This window comes from Nanorana parkeri, unplaced genomic scaffold, assembly GCF_000935625.1.
Source record: "Nanorana parkeri isolate BGI_ZX_2015 unplaced genomic scaffold, ASM93562v1 scaffold464, whole genome shotgun sequence".
Lineage (NCBI taxonomy): Eukaryota > Metazoa > Chordata > Amphibia > Anura > Dicroglossidae > Nanorana > Nanorana parkeri.
Genome location: NW_017306732.1, coordinates 946,558 through 969,567, shown reverse-complemented (window position 1 = coordinate 969,567; position 23,010 = coordinate 946,558). Strand labels below are relative to the sequence as shown.

The 23,010-nt window shown below is 39.2% G+C and overlaps 1 protein-coding gene across 3 annotated transcripts in view; it reads right to left on the bottom strand.

Moving 5' to 3' along the window:
• The window catches only part of BMP5 (bone morphogenetic protein 5), a 95,633-nt gene that overhangs the window by 28,994 nt on the left and 43,629 nt on the right, over window positions 1-23,010 (bottom strand). For all 3 annotated transcript variants that reach the window (XM_018560548.1, XM_018560550.1, XM_018560549.1), the window contains one exon: window positions 6,134-6,326. In XM_018560548.1, coding sequence (XP_018416050.1) covers window positions 6,134-6,326 — 193 coding nt within the window. The remainder of the gene's footprint in view (window positions 1-6,133; window positions 6,327-23,010) is intronic.

Here is a 23,010-nt window from a genome sequence, read left to right as displayed (position 1 = left end):
AATGTGGTACATCTTTACAATGTATAGAACCTGCTGCAGCAAAAATGACATTTGTAAAGAAAAAAATGACCCTTTTTTTTCCCCTTCCAAACAATACCAGACCCTTTAGGTCTGGTAGGAATTTTAGGAGTGACCCCATGTAACAAAACAAAAAAAAGTGTGTGGGGTTCCCCCTCAAAGTCATACCAGGCCCTTAAGGTCTTGTAGGAATTTTAAGGAAGAACTCCACCCCCAAAAATGGGTCCCCCTAAAATTCCCTAACAGACCCTTGAACCGAGCACAGGCCCGGCAGGGCAGGAAAAGGCGGGGGGACGAGCAGGCAGACCCCCTCCCTGCGATACCGGGCAACATACACTCGGCACTTGCAGGGTGCTTTTCCAGGGTTGCCTGCCGCAGAATGGCATTTTGACAGATGCCGGCAATATATAAACAATTGGGCAGAGCTAGCGGTGACAGCTAGCTCCGCCCAACTGTTTACAGTAGTACGACATCTGACAGATGAGCAATGATTAAGCAAAGTCATCATGACTTTGCCCAATCATGGCTCTTACAGAGTACTGGGCCCTGACTGGGCAAAGTCTTGCACCTGACCTTTGGTCAGGTGCAAGGCTTTAGCCAATCAGGGTTTCACAAGGCGCAGTGCCTTGCGGGGAGCTCAATGGGCAAACAAGCCACTGAATGCCCTGACAGTTCATGTGTTCGGTGAACACACAAACTGCCTATGTTTCGAGCCCATGCCTAGTCTCTAGTACACTTTGGCCTATTCTTTCTTATTAAAATGTACTGCTGCTGGCTAATTTTATACTGCTGTATCATTTGCAGTCTCTTAATTCCTAATGAAAGTTTGATATAAATTGGCCAGCAGCAGCACAGTTTTGCATCATCCAGAACAGGAACAAGCTCACTAAACTACTGGCCAATTTCTATCTGCTAGTCAAAGCAGACATATTACTGCTTTATAAAAAAAGGAAAGGAAAAAGCATGTGTTGCTGCTAAAAAATACCTGTAAAAAAACTCTTTAAAAACTGAAATGAATCCGACTGAGGTGCTGCTGATTCATGTAAGCCAAGCTCATTGTAAAATATACGCTGCTAGTGTATGCTGTCAGAGAAAATTGTCCTTTTCCTTAAAGGAGAACTATGGGGTTAAGGCTTTTCCCCATAGTTCTCCTTAGGGTAACGGGAGGACACAAACTAGCGTCTTCCCGTCACCCTAGGTTCAGTATACCGCAAGCTGTAGCTCGCGGTATACTGAGACGCCGCAGTATACTGCTAGCTGCTGCTCGTGGTATACTGAGACGCCGCAGCTGAAGCGGATCCCGACAATTATGTCTGGATCCGCCCAGCTGCGTGACTGACAGCTGGCTCTGCCTATCTAGAGGCAGAGCCAGCTGTACCCACCCCCTCCCTGTCTGTTCCGCCAGTCAGCGCTGGCGGATTGGAGCGGGGAATCCAGCCCCTCCCCTGTCACGGTATGTGTTGGCTCACCTCCCAGTCTACTAAGCCGACCTGTGACATTGTGTCTCATTGTCACAGGTCGGCTAGAACTATGAGGTGAGTGAAAAGCACTCACCTCATAGTTCTCCTTTTACATCACTTACAGCTTTAGGGAATTCCCCAAGCATGTCATTTACAGGAATTGTGTATTTTCAATGTTGCTTTCATAGTCACCTAAATAGTAATATACGGTATTCAAGCATTTATTGCATTGATGCATATCCCACATGGCAGTGTCCAGCTTCCCATGCCTTTTTTAAATTAGTTTGCCTATTTGCCCTGAACATGGCCAGAATCTACTAACTAGATTTGCCTCACATGGTCTTTAATGAGATTCACCGCTAAGTTCAGGTTCACTGAATTTTAAACAGGATTCACTTAACCCTCAACGAATCAAACACAGACCGATTCACTGATCTCTACTGCTTAATTACAGATTAGATATGGGGCCGTAGGCAGCTGAGTGAATAACCGACCCGGTTATTCACTTCGTGTGGTTTCGGGTCGGCCGTGTGGCTTGCTTCGCGTGGCTTCGGGTCGGCCGAACATGCTCAGCATGTTCGGCCGACCCGAAGTGCAGAAGGAGTTCGACTCAGCCGATCCAACATCTGGATCGGCTGAGCCGAACCTCCAGCAGGCTACTTGCTGCTGTTCGGCCTATTCTCATAGATGCCGAACAGCAGTGAGTGAATAGCCAAATGCCGCCGAGCGGCATTCGGCTCGGCTATTCTGCCAGGTACCTCTGTTGCTCCGATGTCAGAAGAAGAAAAAAAAGACAGCAGGGTAAAACTTTCCCAGAGAAAGTGTTTCTCTCCCAGGCGGGCGGGAGCCGCTATCTAATAGCGGGAGACTCCCAGAGCATCCAGGAGAGTTGGGCTGTCTGGAGATCAGCGTCCCTGGTTACCTGGTAACCAGGGACGCTGATTTGTCTGTGCAAGTGGCCGGAGCCAGCAGTCAGTAGCAGGCTGTTCGGCCAGCTTCGGCTTTTACCTCAGGTCAGTCGAGCCGAAGCATATGCCTTCAGCTCGACTGAGCCCCTCTGCCGACTTCGGGAGCTGTACGGGCTATAGTGAATAGCCCGTACAGCAGCCCTTTGGTTTTACTGAACCGAAGGGCTCCTGGGGCCAAAGCTAGCCAAAGGATCAGCCGAAGCTACGCCTAAATCCTTCGGCAGCTTAGTGAATAGACCCCAATATATTAAGGCTTACCAAAAACACTAATAATTATAGTTAGTATTTTTATCATTTTAGAAGTCAGTAATGACTATGAAATTACAGACCATAAATATAAATCTGAACCTTGGAAAAATACTCTTTCAAACCCGGTTAGCAAATAAGTCTTAAATCCTTGGATTGGAGTTAAAGTGCACAATGGTAAAAAAAAAAGCCTCATAAGCACCCATAAGAACTGTCTATGCTTCCCATAGTAAACATTTTCTCCCTTACATTCTTCCAGTAGCTTAGAAAGTGAAATCTCATTGGCATCTATGTGTAACACATTTAATATAGCAGTGGCTGCCATGATAAACTGCTTTTGTTGTAACTATGCCTGCCTAAAAATAAAACTTGTGGGTGCTGCAGAATAAAACTTTATCTGGTCTTAAGCCAACCACTTAATCCAAAGTAGCAATTGAAAAGTCAAACAGAAGCTGGGATTGAATTCTTAGTTTACTCAAGATCGCTCCAAGTATATACTCCTGTTACCTAAAATATTTAAACTTTTGACCTGAATACAAAAAAAGAAAACCATATAGAAATGACTTGAACAAGAACAGAAAGCAAAGGAAAGGATAGCCTGTGGTTTGAAAAGTGCAGACTTGCAAAGCTATCACATAGAAGAATGGTATAAAGGCTTGCAATGACCAGTAAACCTGAAACAAAGCATTACTTACTGTAGATGAAACAGCTATTTACATTTACAAAGATGCACCCATACTAGCACATAAAAATATAAATGAGAACAATACAACTTTCCTGGAAAGACTACTGCTTTTTGTTAGTTGACATCTTAGACTAAATTAAGGTTATCCCCTAGTAAACCTAAAATGTACCTCATGCGTCCCTCCTCCTTTGATGAGCATTACCCTGGCAAGAATTTTTCTCTTAGTTTTCCCCATTCAATAGATAGTTTTCTTTTCTGCCCCCACTATGTCATTACAGGGTCCCAAATCTTAATTTTGTAATACCAGCTGTGAAGTGAGAATTTGCAAGCACCCTATGTCATTTCTGGTTTACATAGGCACCTCCTAATATTCAAAAACTCCCAAAAGCCCTAACCCAGATGTTTCGTGGACTGGCTCTGTGGTGCTGCTGTGGGCGCTGAGAGGGGATAAGAAAACTCTGCTGCATTGCTGAGCCAAATTGAGTATTCACTGTTATTGTGCTTGTGCTGTAACAGCATTGGCACATTGAACATGAACAGAAACTTTGTAATTTACCTGTAAGAAAGTCTACCTTACACACTGCCTTCAGAATCCAGAGTATGTATGCATGTATGTATGCATGTATGTAAGTATGAATCCAGAGTATCCCACTTAGTGCATCAATACATCACAGCACTCTGCATTTCACCTAAAAGCACACGTGGTTAGTGTGGTTGTAATGCCCTGAAGCCAATTGAATGCTCATACCTCTTACTATGGTAGAACTGAATGTTACAACCACTCTGGCCATTCCAGATTACAGAACAAGCTGCCATGGTGGAGAAGAATTATATAACCACAGGGACAGTGTGTCCTACATTCCACCTTACAGAGCATTTAGCTTACAATATCTAATATTGTAGCTAGAGATGCACTGATACCGATACAAGTATCAGTATCGGTGCCGATACCGAGTATTTGGGCAAGTACTCGTACTTGCCCAAATGCTCTGATACTTTCCCCGATGGCAAAACTTCCGGTCAGAGGGAGATTTCCTCTGACAGGCAGTGCCATGAGGGAACACGCAGGCGATGCAGGCACTGTACACACCGGAGTCAGGCGGCATTTGTACATCTCATGAGACTCAGATGTTGGCAGATTCAGGAGAGGTAAAGCGGCTTGGAGAGCAGTGTCTGCCCGGCTGGCCGAGGGACATCTGTGGTACAGTGATGACTGCTCCTGATCATGGATATGGGTGTAATGTGAGGGGAATAGGGTGTCTGCAAGGTGGAGGTTGCTTCACCATATTATCAGATTTGTGTGGCCGGCTTGATGCTGATTGGCTGGTAAGCTGGCTTCCTGGCCAATCAGCAGTGAGCCGGCAAAACAGCATGGAGCTGGCTTCCTGAGCAATCAAGAAACCAAGCAGTGGGTAATGACATGCTACCTGGCTTCCTGATTGCCAGGGAAGCCAGCTCCATGCTACCGGAAGTACCGATACTCTGTACTGGTGAGTATCGAAATATAAATATCGGAACTCGTACTCGAGTATCGTGCATCCCTAATTTTAGCCATATCTGCATTCCACCCCATGCCATGATAAACCCGTATGTAGGTACAAAATGGCTATTTTCCGGACCACTTTCCCTACATCAAATATGTAATTAATATATTTATATACTCTGTGCAATCTGGAAAACATGTTCACACTTGTACATTCTAACCAAATAATTATTTTAATTATATGAATCTCTGCATCACAATCTTATTGTTTAAACCAAAATGGAATACAGCTAAATGATGGCCAGCTGCACAACCACTCCACCATGACTGACATACATGCAGCTGCAGTTAGCCCCACCCGAATTAAAGTCTAATCCCACTGCTTCTTACATGGAATGACAGCCACCTACACTCCCTTTAAGGTGCCCACACACCTTGCGATAATCGTACGATAATCGCAGGAAATCCCGCGATCATACGATTATCGCAAGGTGTGTGGAAGGCGTGCGACCTCTGCTACTGTAAGGTCGCACGACTTTTATCTTTGGAACATGTTCAAAAAACCCGACGAGAATCGTACGATTGTCGACGGGTGTGTGGCATGTTCATAAGATAAATGCCACACTGCCCGTTCAGCATTGCGGTCATCGGAAAGCCTGCCCCTCAGCGGGGTGGGCTTGTGATCATCGCAAGTACGATCTGCCTGTCCAAGATAGGCAGATCGTAAATGTTTTTAATTACCTTACAACCATGGCAAGACAAAAGTCTTGCCATGGTTGTAAGGTGTGTGCCCAGCATTAGATTGACAGTTACTGTCACACCACCCAAGGACAGCCACATCTTCACAATCGCCAGACAAATGGTCACCTACACTGACAGGCACCCATTATTCTCCCGAATTGATACTTGCATGTTGCATGTTGTACCCCCTCTTACCTTCTCCAGCATGATAACCAACTACAAACCCTTACTAGCACAAATTGCTTCACCTACCCTGGACTGCCACCCAGAACAATGACTAATTGTCTCCTCATACTTCAAACTGACAGCCACATCTTGTAAAAGCCTAGATTGATGGACAACCATTGACATTAGAATTAATTCAATAATTATACAATATATATGTTTATCTTTAAGAAATGTGTTAGTTACATCAACACACAGATGTGATGTTTTTGTTAACATTTATATACTTCTCTTTACATGCACTTTATACATTTTTATCTTTCACTTTGGCTATTATACACATATAAAAAATGTATTAACATACTACCTATTTGAATTTTCCTTGATGATCTGATAAATACTAATCTTTAAAGTTTCATTCCCAAAGCGATTGTTGCTTCGATCCTTGTAGATGCGGAATTCTGCTGCTGTGACGGCTTCCCCACGTGGGATTTGAGTGAGGTCAAATCGGAATTCCTTATAGTGCCGTCGTTGGTGTGAAAAGTCCTTGTCTCTTTCAACTGAAAGGAAAAAGAAAATTCCAGGAGTGAGCCCTAAATACAGCCAATGATTAACTGTGAATTTATATGGCTTAGAAATGAAAACATTCTGGCAGCCTTGTATGACAGTGGGTAAACAGCAAAACCACAAATCCAGACATAGCTTCCAGGTAAAGGAAGAAGTAGTTTTCACTTCAAACGGGAAAGAAAAAAAATTCATTCGTTTACTAAGATTTCACAAGAGCAACTGGAAATAATAGTAGAACAGCTAAAACGTTTATGCTATAAAAGTGGTTTCAGACACAGGCAGAGGAAAGGTAAGAATGAAAGAGGACACTGTACTGTAAGGGAACAACTTGGAAAATAGAAATCCCTAGCAGACTTGCAACTGAAGTTTACTTAACACCATCACTACCCCCACTCATACTATAAAATGTGCAGAAATTAATCTTGTCTGTCTGTATAAAGTACATATATTTAACTGGTTTAAAATATTTGCATGGTTCTAAAATTCATAGATAGAAATTTCTAAAAATCTTGAAACGTCGTAAAGGATGTGAAATTAATGTATGTACTTCTTTTGAAATGCAATTCTATTTAGAATTATGATGAAGACAAATGAAAATACACTTTGGGGCTATTTATATGTGAGGCGTTCATAAAAATAATTATATAATTATAGTAATCCTGATTTGCTAAAGTAAAATCAGAATGCTCCCTTTTAAAGAGAATGTACACTTATTTTAGTAAATGAGGTGAAACAAAGGGAAAATTCCTTTTGCACAGAATACCCAATCATGTTTAGGAATTTTAAAAAAGCAACAGGATTTTTGCTTGCATGTGATTGGATGATTGAAGTCAGTACAATTTCAGTTCATTCACTAAGCTAAGTGAAATTTCCTTTAGCAAAGATAACATTAATTTAGCGTAGGGAATAAATGAAGATGAGCTTTTTTCAATCATCAATTGATAATTGATTGTATGTAAAAGTTACTTTTTTTTTGTAAGGCAGACATGGCCAGTTTGGGCCAGTCTGTATACCCAATAATCTATAGGGTTACTGGGTATACATAATGCAGTTGAGAAAAAAGCTGTGACCTTTTTGTCCAGCTACCATAAGGGATTTACACCTTTCCAGAAGTGCTCATACAGTGGGACATACTAACCAAAACAATGCAGCAAGTCGGGGCTTCTATTTACAAAAGAAAGAACTGACAACATTCCAAAGGAGTTCGCAGGTAGTATCATACCAAAACCGAGTAGCAACCTAGTAGCAGTTCCATATCACAATGCAAATAACTGACATTGTTACAGGCTAAAGGAGGCCATACACCTTACAACCATTGTACAACTTTCTTTGTTCAGACATCTCAACCTCGTTCAATTTTCATTCAACTAGCCCATCATGCACAGACCAATGTGGTTCACATTTAAGGTTTGTCAGCACCACTCACTGGCTGATTTTCATTGATTGAAAGAACAAGTTTTCGTTTGAGCATGTGCAGTTTTCATCTTGAGATTTTTGTTGTTCCACGCCACAAACCCATTTCTAGCCTGCTTGAAATACAAAAATCTGCCAGTTGTACAGTAATTGAGGTTGTGCACTTCCCATCAACTGGCCAATTTTCAGACGAAAACACGATCGTAGACAAAAAACTCCAGATAAATGTAAGCACCTTAATTCACAAAGTGGGTCATACAAAAATAGAGCAACAAGCTAAGATTCCTGTCTACAAAGAAATAATTGAAACCTTTCCACAGTAGTTAACAAAATTGGTCATTTTAAAACAGGGCAGCAATTTAGAGCCATATTGGTAAGGTTTCTTTAAAAAAAAATAGTTTACTAATCGTTTAGGTTGATAAACTAAAGAGGTTAAGAATAAACAGACACACATTGTGTGAATATTCACTTCAATTATTCAGTCAATTGCAGATGAAATGAGTAAACAGAAATTTGCTTTTCACATGATTGGATAATTGTAGTGAATATTTACACAATTTTTGTGTGAAGATTCTAAACTAATTTAGCAAATCAGCCCAGTGTGTTAACATGCCACCTGTGCCACAGTTATGTGACCCTGTGCCAGGGGCGAAACTGAAAATCATTGAGTCCATAATAAAGTTCATTTGAGGACAAATGTAGACAATATCAATATGGGTGATGCAGATTGTACGTACTGTTCTAATGTTTAACATCATAGAAGAGTTGGTTTAACATTGGTTTAAACATTGGTTTAAATGTGAAGTGCTCCTCTTGCCCTCCTGATTAAAACCCCTTAATTACAAAAACCTAAAAAAGCAATGTCCCTTTGTAGATAAAAAAAAAAGGAAAGCACTTTTTTTTTCTTCTGGATGAGTTATAAAACAGAAAACTGTTCTTTTTTAAATTTGCAGTGTACGCATTATGAGACCATTTTACTTATATCTAGTTTATATTATTATTATTATTATTATTATTATAATACAGGATTTATATAGCACCAACATATCAACTCAACCTATAGTCTTTCACAGAAGTGGTGTTCTTTCCTTAAAAATAGGAATTACTGTTTTGTTTTTTAAATAGATCTAAACAGAGTGTGAATTTGTAAAACTACATATGCTAAGCGTGCCATAACCCTTTATATTGAATAAGGCTACATCGACAATTTTCTTAGTTCTTTGTCTGGAAGGGAAAAAACTGTTTTAGATACAGGGAAGGCTGAACAAACTGCTGAATGTGAACATAGGCAGCAGAATGTAGCTAGTATTTAAACTTTCACCTTGAATTTGTTAAAACCTGCAAAAATTTTTCATTTCTGCAAATGTCTTAAGTATGTAGGCTATGCAAAGCAAAAAATAGCTTTAGACAAAAGCGTTGCATTGACCATCTGCATTGTGTAAATCCCTATGCTTCACACTTGTAAAGATTCAGCAGCACTGGTGCAAGGGCTGGGCTGTCTGCTTGAGAATCATTCCTGCCTATCTACATTCTAAAAAAGTATCACAAATAGCTGCATCCCCTTAAAGATGCAGTCTTGACAGAAGATGAAGAAACTTCTTAACCAACTACACCCCCGCCCCATTCCATCCCATTCCGAGGGATGCAGTGCACATCACCCATGGTCCCATTCTAACTGTTCACGGGTTGCTGAACAGCATTGTCATTTAGTTCACAGTCCCTTCTGCCACCACTACTTGACAATTCTGGACAAAGGATATGGCATTTCTGACTGGCAGTGGGAGTTCACAAAAACACAAGCCCACAACAACACAAGCCAGTTGCTACACTAGTCTCTCCTGGACAGCTGTATTAGCTTGCTTGTGTTGTTGCATGCTTGTGTTTTTCTCTGAATGATGGCACCCTTCTCTAGTCAATGACAATACAAGCTAACAGTTGCTACTCCACTTTCTATCTCCTGAATAGCTGGCAATGGTCCAGGCTCAGTATTTCCTGTTACTTTATAGAATCAGCAGAGAAGAGCAGAAATGACGCAGGGCTGCATGGCAGAGCTGAAGATGCTCCACCTGGCAGCTTTCAGAGGAGTGTTGGGGGGGGGTCTAAGTAGGTGGCAAATGAGCCAGAGGGCTTCAGAATTAGGAGGCTGAGGTGAATTCAGTGCTGGCTGTAATTCACCCATTCCCCCATTCCCCTTCCATAAACTGGTCTTCAATCTGCAGGGGTTTTATTTGAAAACCCCTGCACAGATTTGAATGGGACCAACTGAAATGTGCATTGGGTACCCTGGGGATTTAACAAGCCTTTGCAACTTCAAGAAAGACTTCTTCTTTAACAGTATAGCTCCAACAGTAACTGTAGGTGCTGTTACCAAAGTGTTTAGTGTTACCAAACAGTAACAAATACTATACAGTATAGTACAGTATAGTATAACAGTATAGTAAGTATAGTATTTTTAAGACTATGTATATGTACTGTACAGACATGAACAAATGTGTAGATACCCTTGCAGCTCATTAAAACAATGTTTCATTCCAACTGAAAAGTGATGACATTAAAAGCAATTGTCTCGTGTAAACCTGCATGCGTTTGATATGTCCAATAGTAAAGCAAAGTATAAAAAGAGATGAACTGCTTATTCTATAAAGATACACTAAAATGTCCTGCACAGATTTGTCAGTACCCCTGAACATTTTTTTAGATAATGGAATTATATATATAGTGATGTGTCATACTGTTTCAAGTAATTAGTATCATGTGTGTTTTCAATCATGTCAGCCTATTTAAATGGAGAAAGTAGTTACTCTGCTGTTTGGTATCATTGTGTGTTCAACGCAGAACAGGAACCAGAGAACTAAATTGGGTCCATGGGAGTGTACCCACCCTGGATGTGACTGCAAAGGTAAAATCAACTACAGTTTGAAAAGAACGATGAAGCCAATGGTAGACAAAAAAACCAAGGAAAACTTCCAAAGCGATGCAAGCTGAGCTCAAAGGTCAAGGTTGCCTGAATGCACAATCTAACAAGTGAAACAAATGGCAAATTCACTCATTTTGCTTGCAGGCTACCTGGTAAGTGTGCTGGGAAACGTTTGTTTTTGTATTGGGTAAAGTCCTTCCATGTGTACCTTACTTTAAAAGCTGGATATGAATTTATTTTGTACTGAAACAATGCTGCTGCTTAAAATTCCAATGTCCTGCCCATACACTGTGCATAGGGAAAGGACTCTTGGGAGATGTAGCTCTGGTCTTGTGGTTACATTGGTAGGTTCCGGGCAATACCCCTGCAAGAATTCTAGAAGTCTGCTGGGTATGACATCACATGGAGCTAAAAAAAAGTGTCTCACTACAGGAACAAAGTAAAATTAATAGGACATCTAAAGGGGGAGAGAGATGTTTAGGGGTAAATTTGGGTTATGCTAATGCAACTCGTTTAACACCCCTCCAACCAGTACCTGCTTAGTAGCCTTTTAGGCAAAATAGACTTCAGTATAAAAAAATAAACATTTTATATTGCAATTTAGAATTATCTAAAAGAAATGACTTCATATGTTGATGTTTCTGAGTAGTTTGAATACCTTGATAAATATAATTAACACAATACAAACACTCCTTGTGTAAGTGTGACTATACAATCAAGCCAATGTATGTTTTCACTACACTTGTAATTTTCCCTAACCGATTTTTGTCAGGCAGTATTTTAGAAATCTAAATATCAAGACACAGAGCACAATAAATGACATAAACTGATTTGAAGTGTGTTGAGGACATTGAGTAAAGGAACATAAATAGGAAATTTATTGGTCAGAAAATAAGTGAAATTCCCAGATGAAGGAAAGTTGAAACTATTTTTTCACCAAAGGAGATAGAATTCAGGATATTACATGTTAGCTTAACCTTTGTGGTTAGAAAAATGTGCCTGCTTAAAAAATACTAACCAGTATGTTGTTTCGAGGAAAAAGTTTGGGATTGATGAAAAAGTCTTTGTTTACATTTAGAAAACACTTCATACACTATTACACAGCTTTTACTTTAGATATTGAGTTTTTATATACTTTAAATGTAATGCAGATGGTTCACAGAGGTGCCTAACTGTTCTCATTATTATTTGAATAATGTAACACAAAAAAAACTATTTTGAAGGATTCAATAGTCGAAGACAAAACATTATACTACTACTGTTATTATTTATAATTATTATTATTTACTAGTATGAAAACATTAGGAAATCAGATTGGGAAGACCAATATTTTGACCAAATTGCCTTTAATTCCAAATCAATAGGCACAATGGATTTTCAGGTATGGTCCATTCCTACATACACCTTGCCAATGACATATACCTTTCCAATGTAAGCAGATGATGTTCAAAAGTTTGGCTGTGTCTAGCAGTAAAAGTGAAAGTACATAAAATATCAATTCTATAGTTCAGATGAAACTTTCACAGCTATGGTCACTTTCACTGAAAGCTGTTCAGTACATCACTGTGCTAATGACAATAATACATCTTATACTTTCTGAATATTACTATCATGTTACAGTATGAGGTTGAAATTGCTTGGTTTCCAGATAAATACAGCACACATAGGAAGTAATTTGTTAGCTTTACCTCCATACTCATGGCATTCTGACAAATTTATGAAGGCACCTTTCCTATTTGAATCGGCAATGGGCTAAGAATACACAATCCCACTGTTGTTTTATCAGTAGTGGGAGTATATGGTACATAACAGACATTTTGATATCCTCTTACACATGCATGTATTTCATCCATTACTAAAATTAAATCAGTGTGCTTGTGATATGTTTTACAGTTAATTATAATGCAACAAATTCAACCTTTAAAGCAATATTTTATATTTTTTCTTGCACAAATGTTTTTCCATCATGCATGAGTAATCTTCAGGGTGCCATACCGAAACAACATGTGCTAAAGTGAGGTATTGCCTCCTGCTGACTTAAAATTCACTTTTCTGCTGATTTGAACTTATGTCATACACATAGTGCTCTGATCACTTAAAATTGAAATAACAGAATTCTAAATGATTCCAAATGACATGTGCTTCAACTGTTCAGTGTCTGTCAGGCCACCTTTTTTATTCCTCTAAGAGGAAGTATCAGAAGGTATCACTTTTTTTATCTGTACTTTATCAGCATAAATTAATTAAATGAGAATTTTTATTTCTTGCTTGATCACTTTTATTGTGTTTGGTAACTTTGTTGGAAATATAGCTAAAATGTAAAGCCAATATACATTTAAAAGACCATGCCAGCATATAACTGGGTTCAGCTCCTGTCTCCACACCCCTGATGAAGTCACGCCCCGTGACGTAACATACATAGGGTGGAGCATAGGAGCTGAACGATCGAACACAGGGTGTGTGACTGCTTACCGAGTTGTTATTAGAAGATTATTTTTTACCAATGGAATGTGAGTAGTTTTTTAATAAAATATATTATCCTTTTTAAAACCATCTTCACTACGAGTTTCCACTTTTTATTTGATGCATGGTCCACTTGGTCGAATTGACTGCTTTCAACTCCTGAGGCTGGCAAAAGGAGTTTGTACCTGAGAGGGGGAAATCACTGGGAGGTGTTCGGCATCAGGTGCTTCCTCTACCTGGTTTTAATCAGAGGAACAGCGCATACAGACCCTGGTGGGTCTCTGCTAAAGGTGATGTGCATTCCATAAGACTTCTCTGGTGATGGTCACAGTAGACTGAGATTACCTTTCATCCACTTTTATATTTTCTATTTCATAACGGACTGTTGAAGATTCATGAGTATGGACATTTTTGTAGCAATATATTATTTGCACTGAGGTGTATGATACACACATTCGTTTTGTTTATTGTTATTCTTTTCACATTGTATCACATTGTTTCACGGCTAGTATCAGTTGTATCTGATACTTTGCCGATTAATTGACTTAGCGACTTTTATTACCAATTTTATATTAGATCTGATCACACAGATGTCAGCTGATGCTTGACTTGATTGGAGCAGTGGCGCAAGGTTTGACATTATTCAAAGGTGGAGATGATGTGGTCTAAGCCTTTTCAAAGTATCTGTATATTGCATTTCAGAAATGTTCTATTAAAACCCAATGAAACTTTCAGTTAAAATAAGTTAAGTATATACCAGGTACAGGAAAACAAGAGGTGGAATAAGTCTTACAGTCAACCTGAGTAGAAAAGCCTATCCCCCACTAGTCTGGTATTAACAATGCTTACACTCCCTCCCTGCTGAATGAATAGCTCAAGCTCAGACTCAGCAGAAGGTGTGTTGGACCTCTGCAAAGAGGCCACTGCTTCCACACAGAGAACAAGCTTCAGGGGAAATGCTTTTCTACTTAGAATTTAGCTGCTTTCTAAAAAAACCTGTAAGACTTTGCACACCTTTTGTTTTGGTTGAACTGGAATGTATTTTGACTGACTTAAACTGAAAGTTCAATTGGGCTTTAATTAAACATTTGTGAAAAATTAAAAACTACACAGGTACATTGAATAAGGTCAGATGGAGACATCTGCATCCTAAATGCATTGTCTTTTATATGTACTGTATATTGCTTATACATTTTAGCTACATTTCCAACAAAGCTAACAATTTCTTTTTTCATTTTTGATATTTCTATAAAACTAGAGCAACTTGTTTTCTAAGGTTTATTTTTCAGTGTAGATAATTGAGTTTCATCGTAATATTTGCTTTTATGTTACTTTTTATGCCCCTGTATGTGTGAGGTTTGCTAACAGTTAGGTCTCAATATATGTATTTTCTTATGCTTATGTGAACACTACTGATGTTTGTTTTAGTCTACATTGAGTGTGTTTTTATCTTCTTCCTTTAGACTTGGAACCAAAAATAACTACTAAATGCATTTTAATCCTTAGTGAGAGAATGTTCCTACATGGTTTACACAAAGTCCCTTTTGAGTAACAAAACCTCAGCCTTTTCCAACAACAAACATAAGGAGGGAAATGGTTTTAACAGCCCCTTTGACTTCAAATGTGAAAATGATTTCAGATTTTATTTCATGTAAAGGTTAGTAAGAGAAATGAGACAGAAAATAGGCAGACTTATAGAACTGGCCACACTCAATTCAAAGATGAATGAGCTGTCTGTGAGGCGAAACAGGATATGGTACAAAATGCCTATGATCTCTCCCGCTAGCTTCTAGAAAGTTTTATTTACAAGAGAAAGCCAAACCCATGTTAACATGGCTGTTGATGTTAAATACAATATCTATATAATGAATTGATACTTTGCATTTGTTGGCTTCAAATAAAGTAATGTTATAAGCAAAATCTAATTTAATTCTTATACCAATAATAAGGACTTGTTCCATTAAATTGTTTCTAGAATAACCTATGAACTGTTAGGGATTTTTTTGGCTTTTGGCATCAATGTTGCCTATAATATGATCTAAACTTCTTCTAATAAATTAAGACAATTGGGTTACAATGGGGATCTGAATCTCTTGCTACTAAGAGATTTAACTATTTGCTGGCAGTCTACTGAACAGTCTATAGCTACAACTCTCCTATTGAAAACTTAATAAAAAGTACTTTTCAAAAAAAAAATAGCTACAACTCTCCTGAGAGGCAGTCAGAGGCTATATAACTATGAGGCTGTAGGCACAGGACTGCCTAGGAACCCTCATATACCAGGAAGTGCACTGCTAATTTTCATGAGGTATTTCAGACAAAGGGTACATGTTTCAGGGAACTATTTAGGCACAATTAATATTTCCATATGTTCCTTCTAACATAGCAAATCTCTACTTTTGGAGGTTAGTTCCACTTTAAAATGGCCAGTGTATCCCCAGCCTAAAAAAATAACAACACACCCAACATTTGTCATTGCTTAACTTGTGTTGAACAAATGCTTTAAACAATTAAAGCCATAGTACAGCTAAATTTGAGCCTGCAAAGCATTGCCACCACAATCAGGCTCTTGCAGAATGTTCCTCCAAGACCCTGTCCATACACAAGCATGTACTTTCAGTTACGGGACAGATGGAAGCATGAATGGACTACAAGTGCAGAGACATCACCACACTTGTGTTCCTCTGCCACTGCGTTCTCTCCATTCACAGATGTTGTGAATGGCTCTGTGAGCAAATTATGCTACTGTGCAGACAGAGCCCCCACACCTGCACCAAATCCAAAAAATGACAACAACCTGTGAGGAGAAGTTTTTTTTTCTATTCTGACATGCTCGTGTCAGAATACAGAAAAAAAGACACAGCGGTGTTTCTCTCCTGGGCGGCCGTCTCATATGATTTTACTGATTGTCATTGTGAGTATGTTTTTACCGTGTACTTTAGCTCACATTATTAAAAACCATCTACACTAGGGTGGGCGCCCTTCTCTCTTCTTTTCTCCCATACTGTTAATAAAATAGTATAATAGCTAGCTATATAGTTAGATAGTCCTGTAAAGCATAACTCCCAGCAAACAGTTATATATCCAGATAAAATACATTTATAAGAGTTGTTTTACCTGCAAATAGATATGTATTTGTATCCATTTAGTTATCAGATTTCCACAGTACAGTCACATAGCACAGCCTTGTCTGGCAGGGTAGAAGACCTGATTTTCCTCTAACGCCATTCTGTAACACTTAGAGGTCCTCTTCCCACCCCCACTCCATGCCTGCACAGTGGAAGGAGCATCAGCAGACTATTAAGCTCATCTTTCTGTCACTTTGCTCTCTCTTCCTATCAACATGTACTTTGCACTGCAGAACAACTTATTGGCTTCTTGTGCTGCTTCACCACCCCTCCCCCGATACGAGTTTGCTGTATGGGGACTGCAAGAGGCCAATACCATTGCATTAGAAAAATTATATTGAAGATTGTTATAATAAATACACTTTCAACGAGTCCCCATCAACTCTTTTCTGCCTTTAACTCCCTACTTCGTCTCCCGCCGCCTGCTCCACACAACTCATTCACTGCCCAGGAGATTGCCAATCACTTCAAAAGCAAGATTAACACATTTTGCCATGAGGCTGCCACTGTTCAGACATCTACCACTCTGAATACATCTTGTCTACCACCACATTCAATACTCTCTTCATTTGATCCGGCTACCGCAGACAAAGTTGCTACTCTTTTATCATACACCCACATAACTACCTACCCCTGGACCCCATCCCCTCATAACTACTCCGGTCACCCTCTAGCTCTATTCTAAAATCTTTTACTCACATCTTCAACCTCTGCCTTTCTACTGGTATCGCCCCTACCCCTCTAACACAAGCATTGGTGAACCCTATTTTAAAACATTTACCTCCCATTAACCTTCAAACCTCTTGAACGGCTGGTCTACAACCTCCTACGCCGCCACCTGACTGCTAACAACCTCGTTGACCCCTTTCAATCTGGCTTTCATCCACAACACACCGCAGAAACTGCCCTTCTAAAACTTACTAACAATCTACTAACTGCTAAAACCATGGTCACTACTCTGTACTCATACACCTGCACCTTTCTGCTTCTTTTGATACAGTTGACCACCCGCTCCACCTCAATAAGCTCTAATCCCTTGGCCTCCAAGACTCTGTTCTCTCATGGTTTTACCTCCTACCTATCCCAGTGCACCTTCGGTGTCACCTACAACTCTACTTCATCCTTTCCTGCTATGGCTTCCTATACCATCTCTATGCCGATGACACCCAAATATATCTCTTCACCCCTCAGCTCACTCCTTCTATCTCCTCATACATCACTAATCTACTCACTGACATATCAACATGGATGTCACACCACTTTCTCAAACTAAATCTGTCCGAAACTAAGCTTATAATATTTCCTTCTCTCCGGGTCCATTACCATTAACCCCTCCCATCAAGCCAGGGTGCTCCGCATAATCCTTGATTCTGAGCCTTCCTTTCAGCGCCACATCCAATCACTATCTAAATATTGCTGACTAAGCCTCCACAACATTTCCAAAATGTGCCCTTTTTAACAAATGACACTGCAAAGCTTCTAATTCCCTCCCTTGTAAAATCCCACCTCCACTGTAACTCCCTCCTTGTTGGCCTACCACTAAACAGGCTATCCCCCATTCAGTCTATCATAAATGCTCCTGCCAGACTCCTCTACCCTACCAACCAACCAGCGTGCACCAGCCCCCTCTGCCAATCACTCCACTGGCTCCCATTTGCCCAGCGTATAAAACTCAAAATACTAACAAAAACCTACAAAGACATCTACAATTCTGCTCCAACATACATCACCCAAACCGCCCCCTTTGCTCCTCCCAAGACCTCCTGATCTCCAGGCCTCTTGTCACCTCCTCCCATGCTGGCCTCCAGAATTTTTACAAAGTGTCTCCCATCCTCTGCAACTCCCTACCCCTAGCTGTCCACTTATCTCCTACTCTGTCCACCTTTAGGCAATCCTTGAAAACTCATCTCTTAAGGGAGGCCTCTTCCACCTCCACATAACAAAAGACAGTGACTGAGCATTAGCTAAAAATCTGGCTGGCTATGTGCTTTTATACAACATTATATAAAACATTTATTTGCATATACTTTGAGCTTGCATCAGATATGCAGTTCTTTTATTTTGGCATTGACAATTGGGACCGCTACAAAATTCCTAATACAACAAAAACAGCTTTGTTTAACCAAGTTTGTATGTGTCTATTCCATACATGTTCGTATCACTTAGATTAACCAAAACATCAAGTATCAAAATTTAACTAATGAGAAGTATTATGGGTAGATGTAATTCTGTACTCAGATTCCTATATAATAGGTTGGTAATAGGTGACCAGGGCTACCCTCCTGTAATGTCATTTCGTGACTTTGTTAAACACAATCTCTGGTAAGCAGCTTGGAAAATATTGTATTGTCAGAAAATGCTACCATTAACAGTTGAGTACAGTTAAATTTTACAATCACCTTGAGTATTTTTAAGAGGAATTTAATTAGAACCTGACATAGGTTACACTTAAACAATTACACATTAAAGTGTATTCTGGAAAGATGTTTGCAAGATACGTTGAGTAAATTTTTTTTAAATCAGTTTCAGTTACTGTATATATATTTATACATTTGTCTAGTTGGGTTTGTTTAAATCATAAGCCACAGGCTTTTGTTTGATCTAAATTGGCTTTAATTGCATTCCAGCCTGCTATATTTTTTTGAAACGTACATATTGGGCCTGTTCACATTACAGCAGTGACCTGCATTTTTTCATACCGGATCAACACAGGTCACTGCTAAGACACATAGAAAATCATTATTTTCTATGTGCCCTGTTCACACCACAAAGCTGGTGTGATGTGTGATGCAGAAAAATGCAAACATGCTGCATTTCCTGCAGTGCACCGAATAGCACCAGAGGTCACCGCAGTGTAGCACACTGAGCTGCTGTGAGAAGACCTTGAATGGAGTGTACACTTTAGACACTGGCAATAAAGTTATAAAAAGTAAACAGTGCCTTGTTTTGTAACAATATTAAAGTCTAATACGTCCCCCTGCACTCCTCACAGCGTCTCCGTCCCAAATCACAATGATGGTGCTCGCAGTGATACTCACGGATGGTGCCGTGCACATCAAACCGCAAATGAACAGGAATCACCAGCAATCAGTGGAAAATATTCAAACAATAAAGTCCATTTAATCGGACAAATCATCATACAAGTTGCAATGAGTATAAGCAGGTTATAATTATTGCAACATGAATGATGATTTGTTCGATTAAGTGGACTTTATCATTTGTTGTTTTGTAACAATGCGTGGCAGCATGGCTCATCGCTGCCACCTAGTGGACACTAGCCACGTGGTAGTAGCGTGTTTTACTGTGGAGCTAGTGTGAATGAGCCCTTATTAACTGCTATAAATAATTTTACTAAAAACAATAGATAGATAGATAGATAGATAGATAGATAGATAGATAGATAGATAGATAGATAGATAGATAGTCATGCACAAAGAGCAATAAAAATATCTGTGATGAATATGTTTTTCTACAAAGCAAACAGGGCTTCCAAGAGAATATTTCATATGCAACTGTGACATGTGCAACTGAAGCCAAACCTTTTTTTTAGTTGTGGATAGAGTGGAGAGGGATTAGAACACCTGTCAGGTTTGTATTGCTGTTTGTGTTCCCGTTAGGGAGATTCACGCTCCCTATTTGTCCTGGTGTTCAGTGTTAGCACTGAAAGTGAAAACAAATTCCACATTTTGGCTTGTCACCAGTACAGAAATAGAACCCCATTTGGCCAGAAGAAACTGAGAAAATATATTTTGCTGCAAGGCAATAGGCTAACCACCAAGCCAATACATGGTTAATATTGGTAAATAGTGTAGGGTAATTAATTAGTAGTGTCTACACTATGAAAATCAGTCCTGAGAGTATTCTATTTATAAAATTTTTAAAACGTCTCCAGCTTACAAACTATAGATTTATAGTAGTATTATTTTTTTTTCTGTTTTATTAATTTAACCATATTGTATCAAGAACATGCAAATATACCTTGTAACCTTGTACATCTTTAACATTCAGGCTAGGTTCACATTTATCCATGTCTGCTTTTGTCCATTTTTCACGTGTGTCTTATCATGCATTATAGCATGTTTACACATGTTTTCGGATGCTTTAACCTCCCTGGCGGTAATCCCGAGTCTGACTCGGGGCTGCAGAGAAAAGTGACACTCACCTTGTCCCTGCGAGCCCGCGGCGTCCTCTGCTGTACGCGGCCCGAAAATGAAGCTAAAAGCCGGCATCTGACTTTTAGTTTTGTTTTCGGGCGTCACAGCAGGCGGGAAATTCAAAAGTGAAAAGTTGTAATGTACATAGAATACACACAATACAATGTAATCTGCTATGATTACACTTATGTATCAAACTATTGTACCGCTTTTGGTACAAAATTCCTGACATAATCATACTGCCAGGGAGGTTAATATGTGTTTTCATGCACGATATTTTTTTGGTTTGGACAATTAGCATTGATTCCCAGCAGTGACATACTTGTTGTCTTTGGGAGGAATCTACTACCTGGATTTCAGTGTCTTGCGTTGAGGAATATGATCACGCTGTGTGCATTTAAAGTGACACTAAACTCAGGAGTTAAATCTTAAAAATACATTCAAGTACTGTAAGTATTAACAAAAATGTATCTTATTTGTGTATCACTCTGCTGTATATCCTCAAATCATCTCTGAATTCATGCTGACACTGGAGGGTGGCTACAATATTTCCCCCTGTGTGTGTTTTAAAGTAGCCACCACACCAGGATTGCTCCTATGATGGACTATGACTTTGATACAAATGAGCAAACTAAATGTGAGCTTGTAGTGGTTGTGTTGTGGCTACATTGCAACACACACAGGGACCATGGGGAACAAATGTAGCTACCCTCCAGATGGAATGACAGTGTCAACACCAATTCAGAGATGATTTGAGTATCTACCGCCGAGTGATACACAAATAAGATACATTTTTGTTAATAGTTAATGTACTTGAATGTATTTTTAAGATTTAACTTCTGAGTTTGTCACTCTAAACCTCTTTTCTTTTGGCAGCTGCCGCTGTCTTTATTAAACATGGGGATTGCAAATACAGAGCAGAGAGGGCAGTTTTGGTTTATTTATAATGGCCCTAGAGAACATGTTGAAAGTAAATTCTTTTGATACACCTGGATGTCTATAAAATGGTGATTTCAGATGATCATACGATCAAAAATCGACACTGTTACTTTGTACTGTATCGACTGCAAATAATGTTTTTTATTAGCTTTTACCAGGGTCTAGAGTTGCATGAAAATGCATTATTCCTGCTTTTTCATGTGTTGTCAAAGGCTTCTAGGCCTCAAATGCATACAAATGTACAGAAAAATTGTTATTTAACCCCTTCATGACTGAGCTTGTTTTTAGTTTCTGTTCGTAAATGACTGACACACTTTTGACATTTTTGCTGTGTGATTCTTCCACGTCAGTAATATACTTTCTTACAAAGTGCACCCACACATATTATATATTGTTTTTTAGAGGACAGATAGGGCTACATATTTATATCACATATGTGCGTCTAACGCCTCACTTAGGACAAATAAAATATAAAAAAAGAGGAAAAAACCGTTAAAAAAAAACACTTTTTTCCCAGTTTTGATTTGTAGTATTTTTTTTACAAAACCAGCACAGCTAAAAAAATGCAATAAATACATTCATTTATTTGTCCCTTATTTTATTTTATTTTTTACACATTTTTTTATTTTTTTTACACTTTTCACAATTTTTTTTTTTTTTTACACTTTTCACTTTTTTTTTAAACTTAAAAATGTTATTTTATTTATTTAATTATATCAAGCAGATTTTGTGAATTAATCTCACTGTTACTGCATGATAAATTAATAAATTTTTGGTTATTATCAGGCTGCTTCAAACTTCAGAACAGCCGATAATAAGTTAGTGACACTGATCCTGCAGCAGTTCAGGATTCAGCTGTTACTAAATGTTTTCTGATTGTTGCAACAACGATCAGCAAACAAACATTCTTCTTCCAGGAATAGATACATTGTAGGAATAGACACATTTTGTATCTATTCATGAAAGAAAAAAAAAAAAGCCAGTATAGCTTGAGAGAGATATCTCTCGATCTATACGAGCTGTCAGAATGCCGGCAAAAGCCGGCATCTGTGTCCGCTTTGCTTTGACTCTCAGACACCCGATATTAAGGTATCGGGTGTCTGAAAAAGGTTAACCCTTTCATTAATGAATGCCTCTGTAGTAAGGGCATCCATTAATGAATGTTAAAAGCTGATTCTCAGCGATTAACAGCCCTCTAAAGCAGCAAATAACTCGTCACGTACAGTGTACGTGACAAGTCATTTGGTCCCTTTGTGGCTGGACGTACAGTGTACGTCTCCCGTCACGAAGGGGTTAAATGCAGCACAGTGCAAAGATGTGTACTGGCTCATTGGTTTAAATATGTTCCTATGACACATCTGCTGATTTTCAGAGTTAGAAAGGTTTTGTTATTAGTACTGAGTTTTGTTTTGACATCATAAGGATCCATGGTTTTTTAATGTGTAACAACTAGTGATGAGCCGAACACCCCCGTGTTCGGTTCTAACTCGAACTTTCGAACATGGAAAAAGTTCTAACTCGAACTTAGAACTCAATGCAAGTCTATGGGGGTAGAACTCAGAAAATTAAAGGTCCCCATTTTGAAGCCTTATATGCAATTTATTGGCCATAAAAAGTGTATGGGGATCCGGGTAGTGCCCTGAATGACAGGAATCAATGAAAT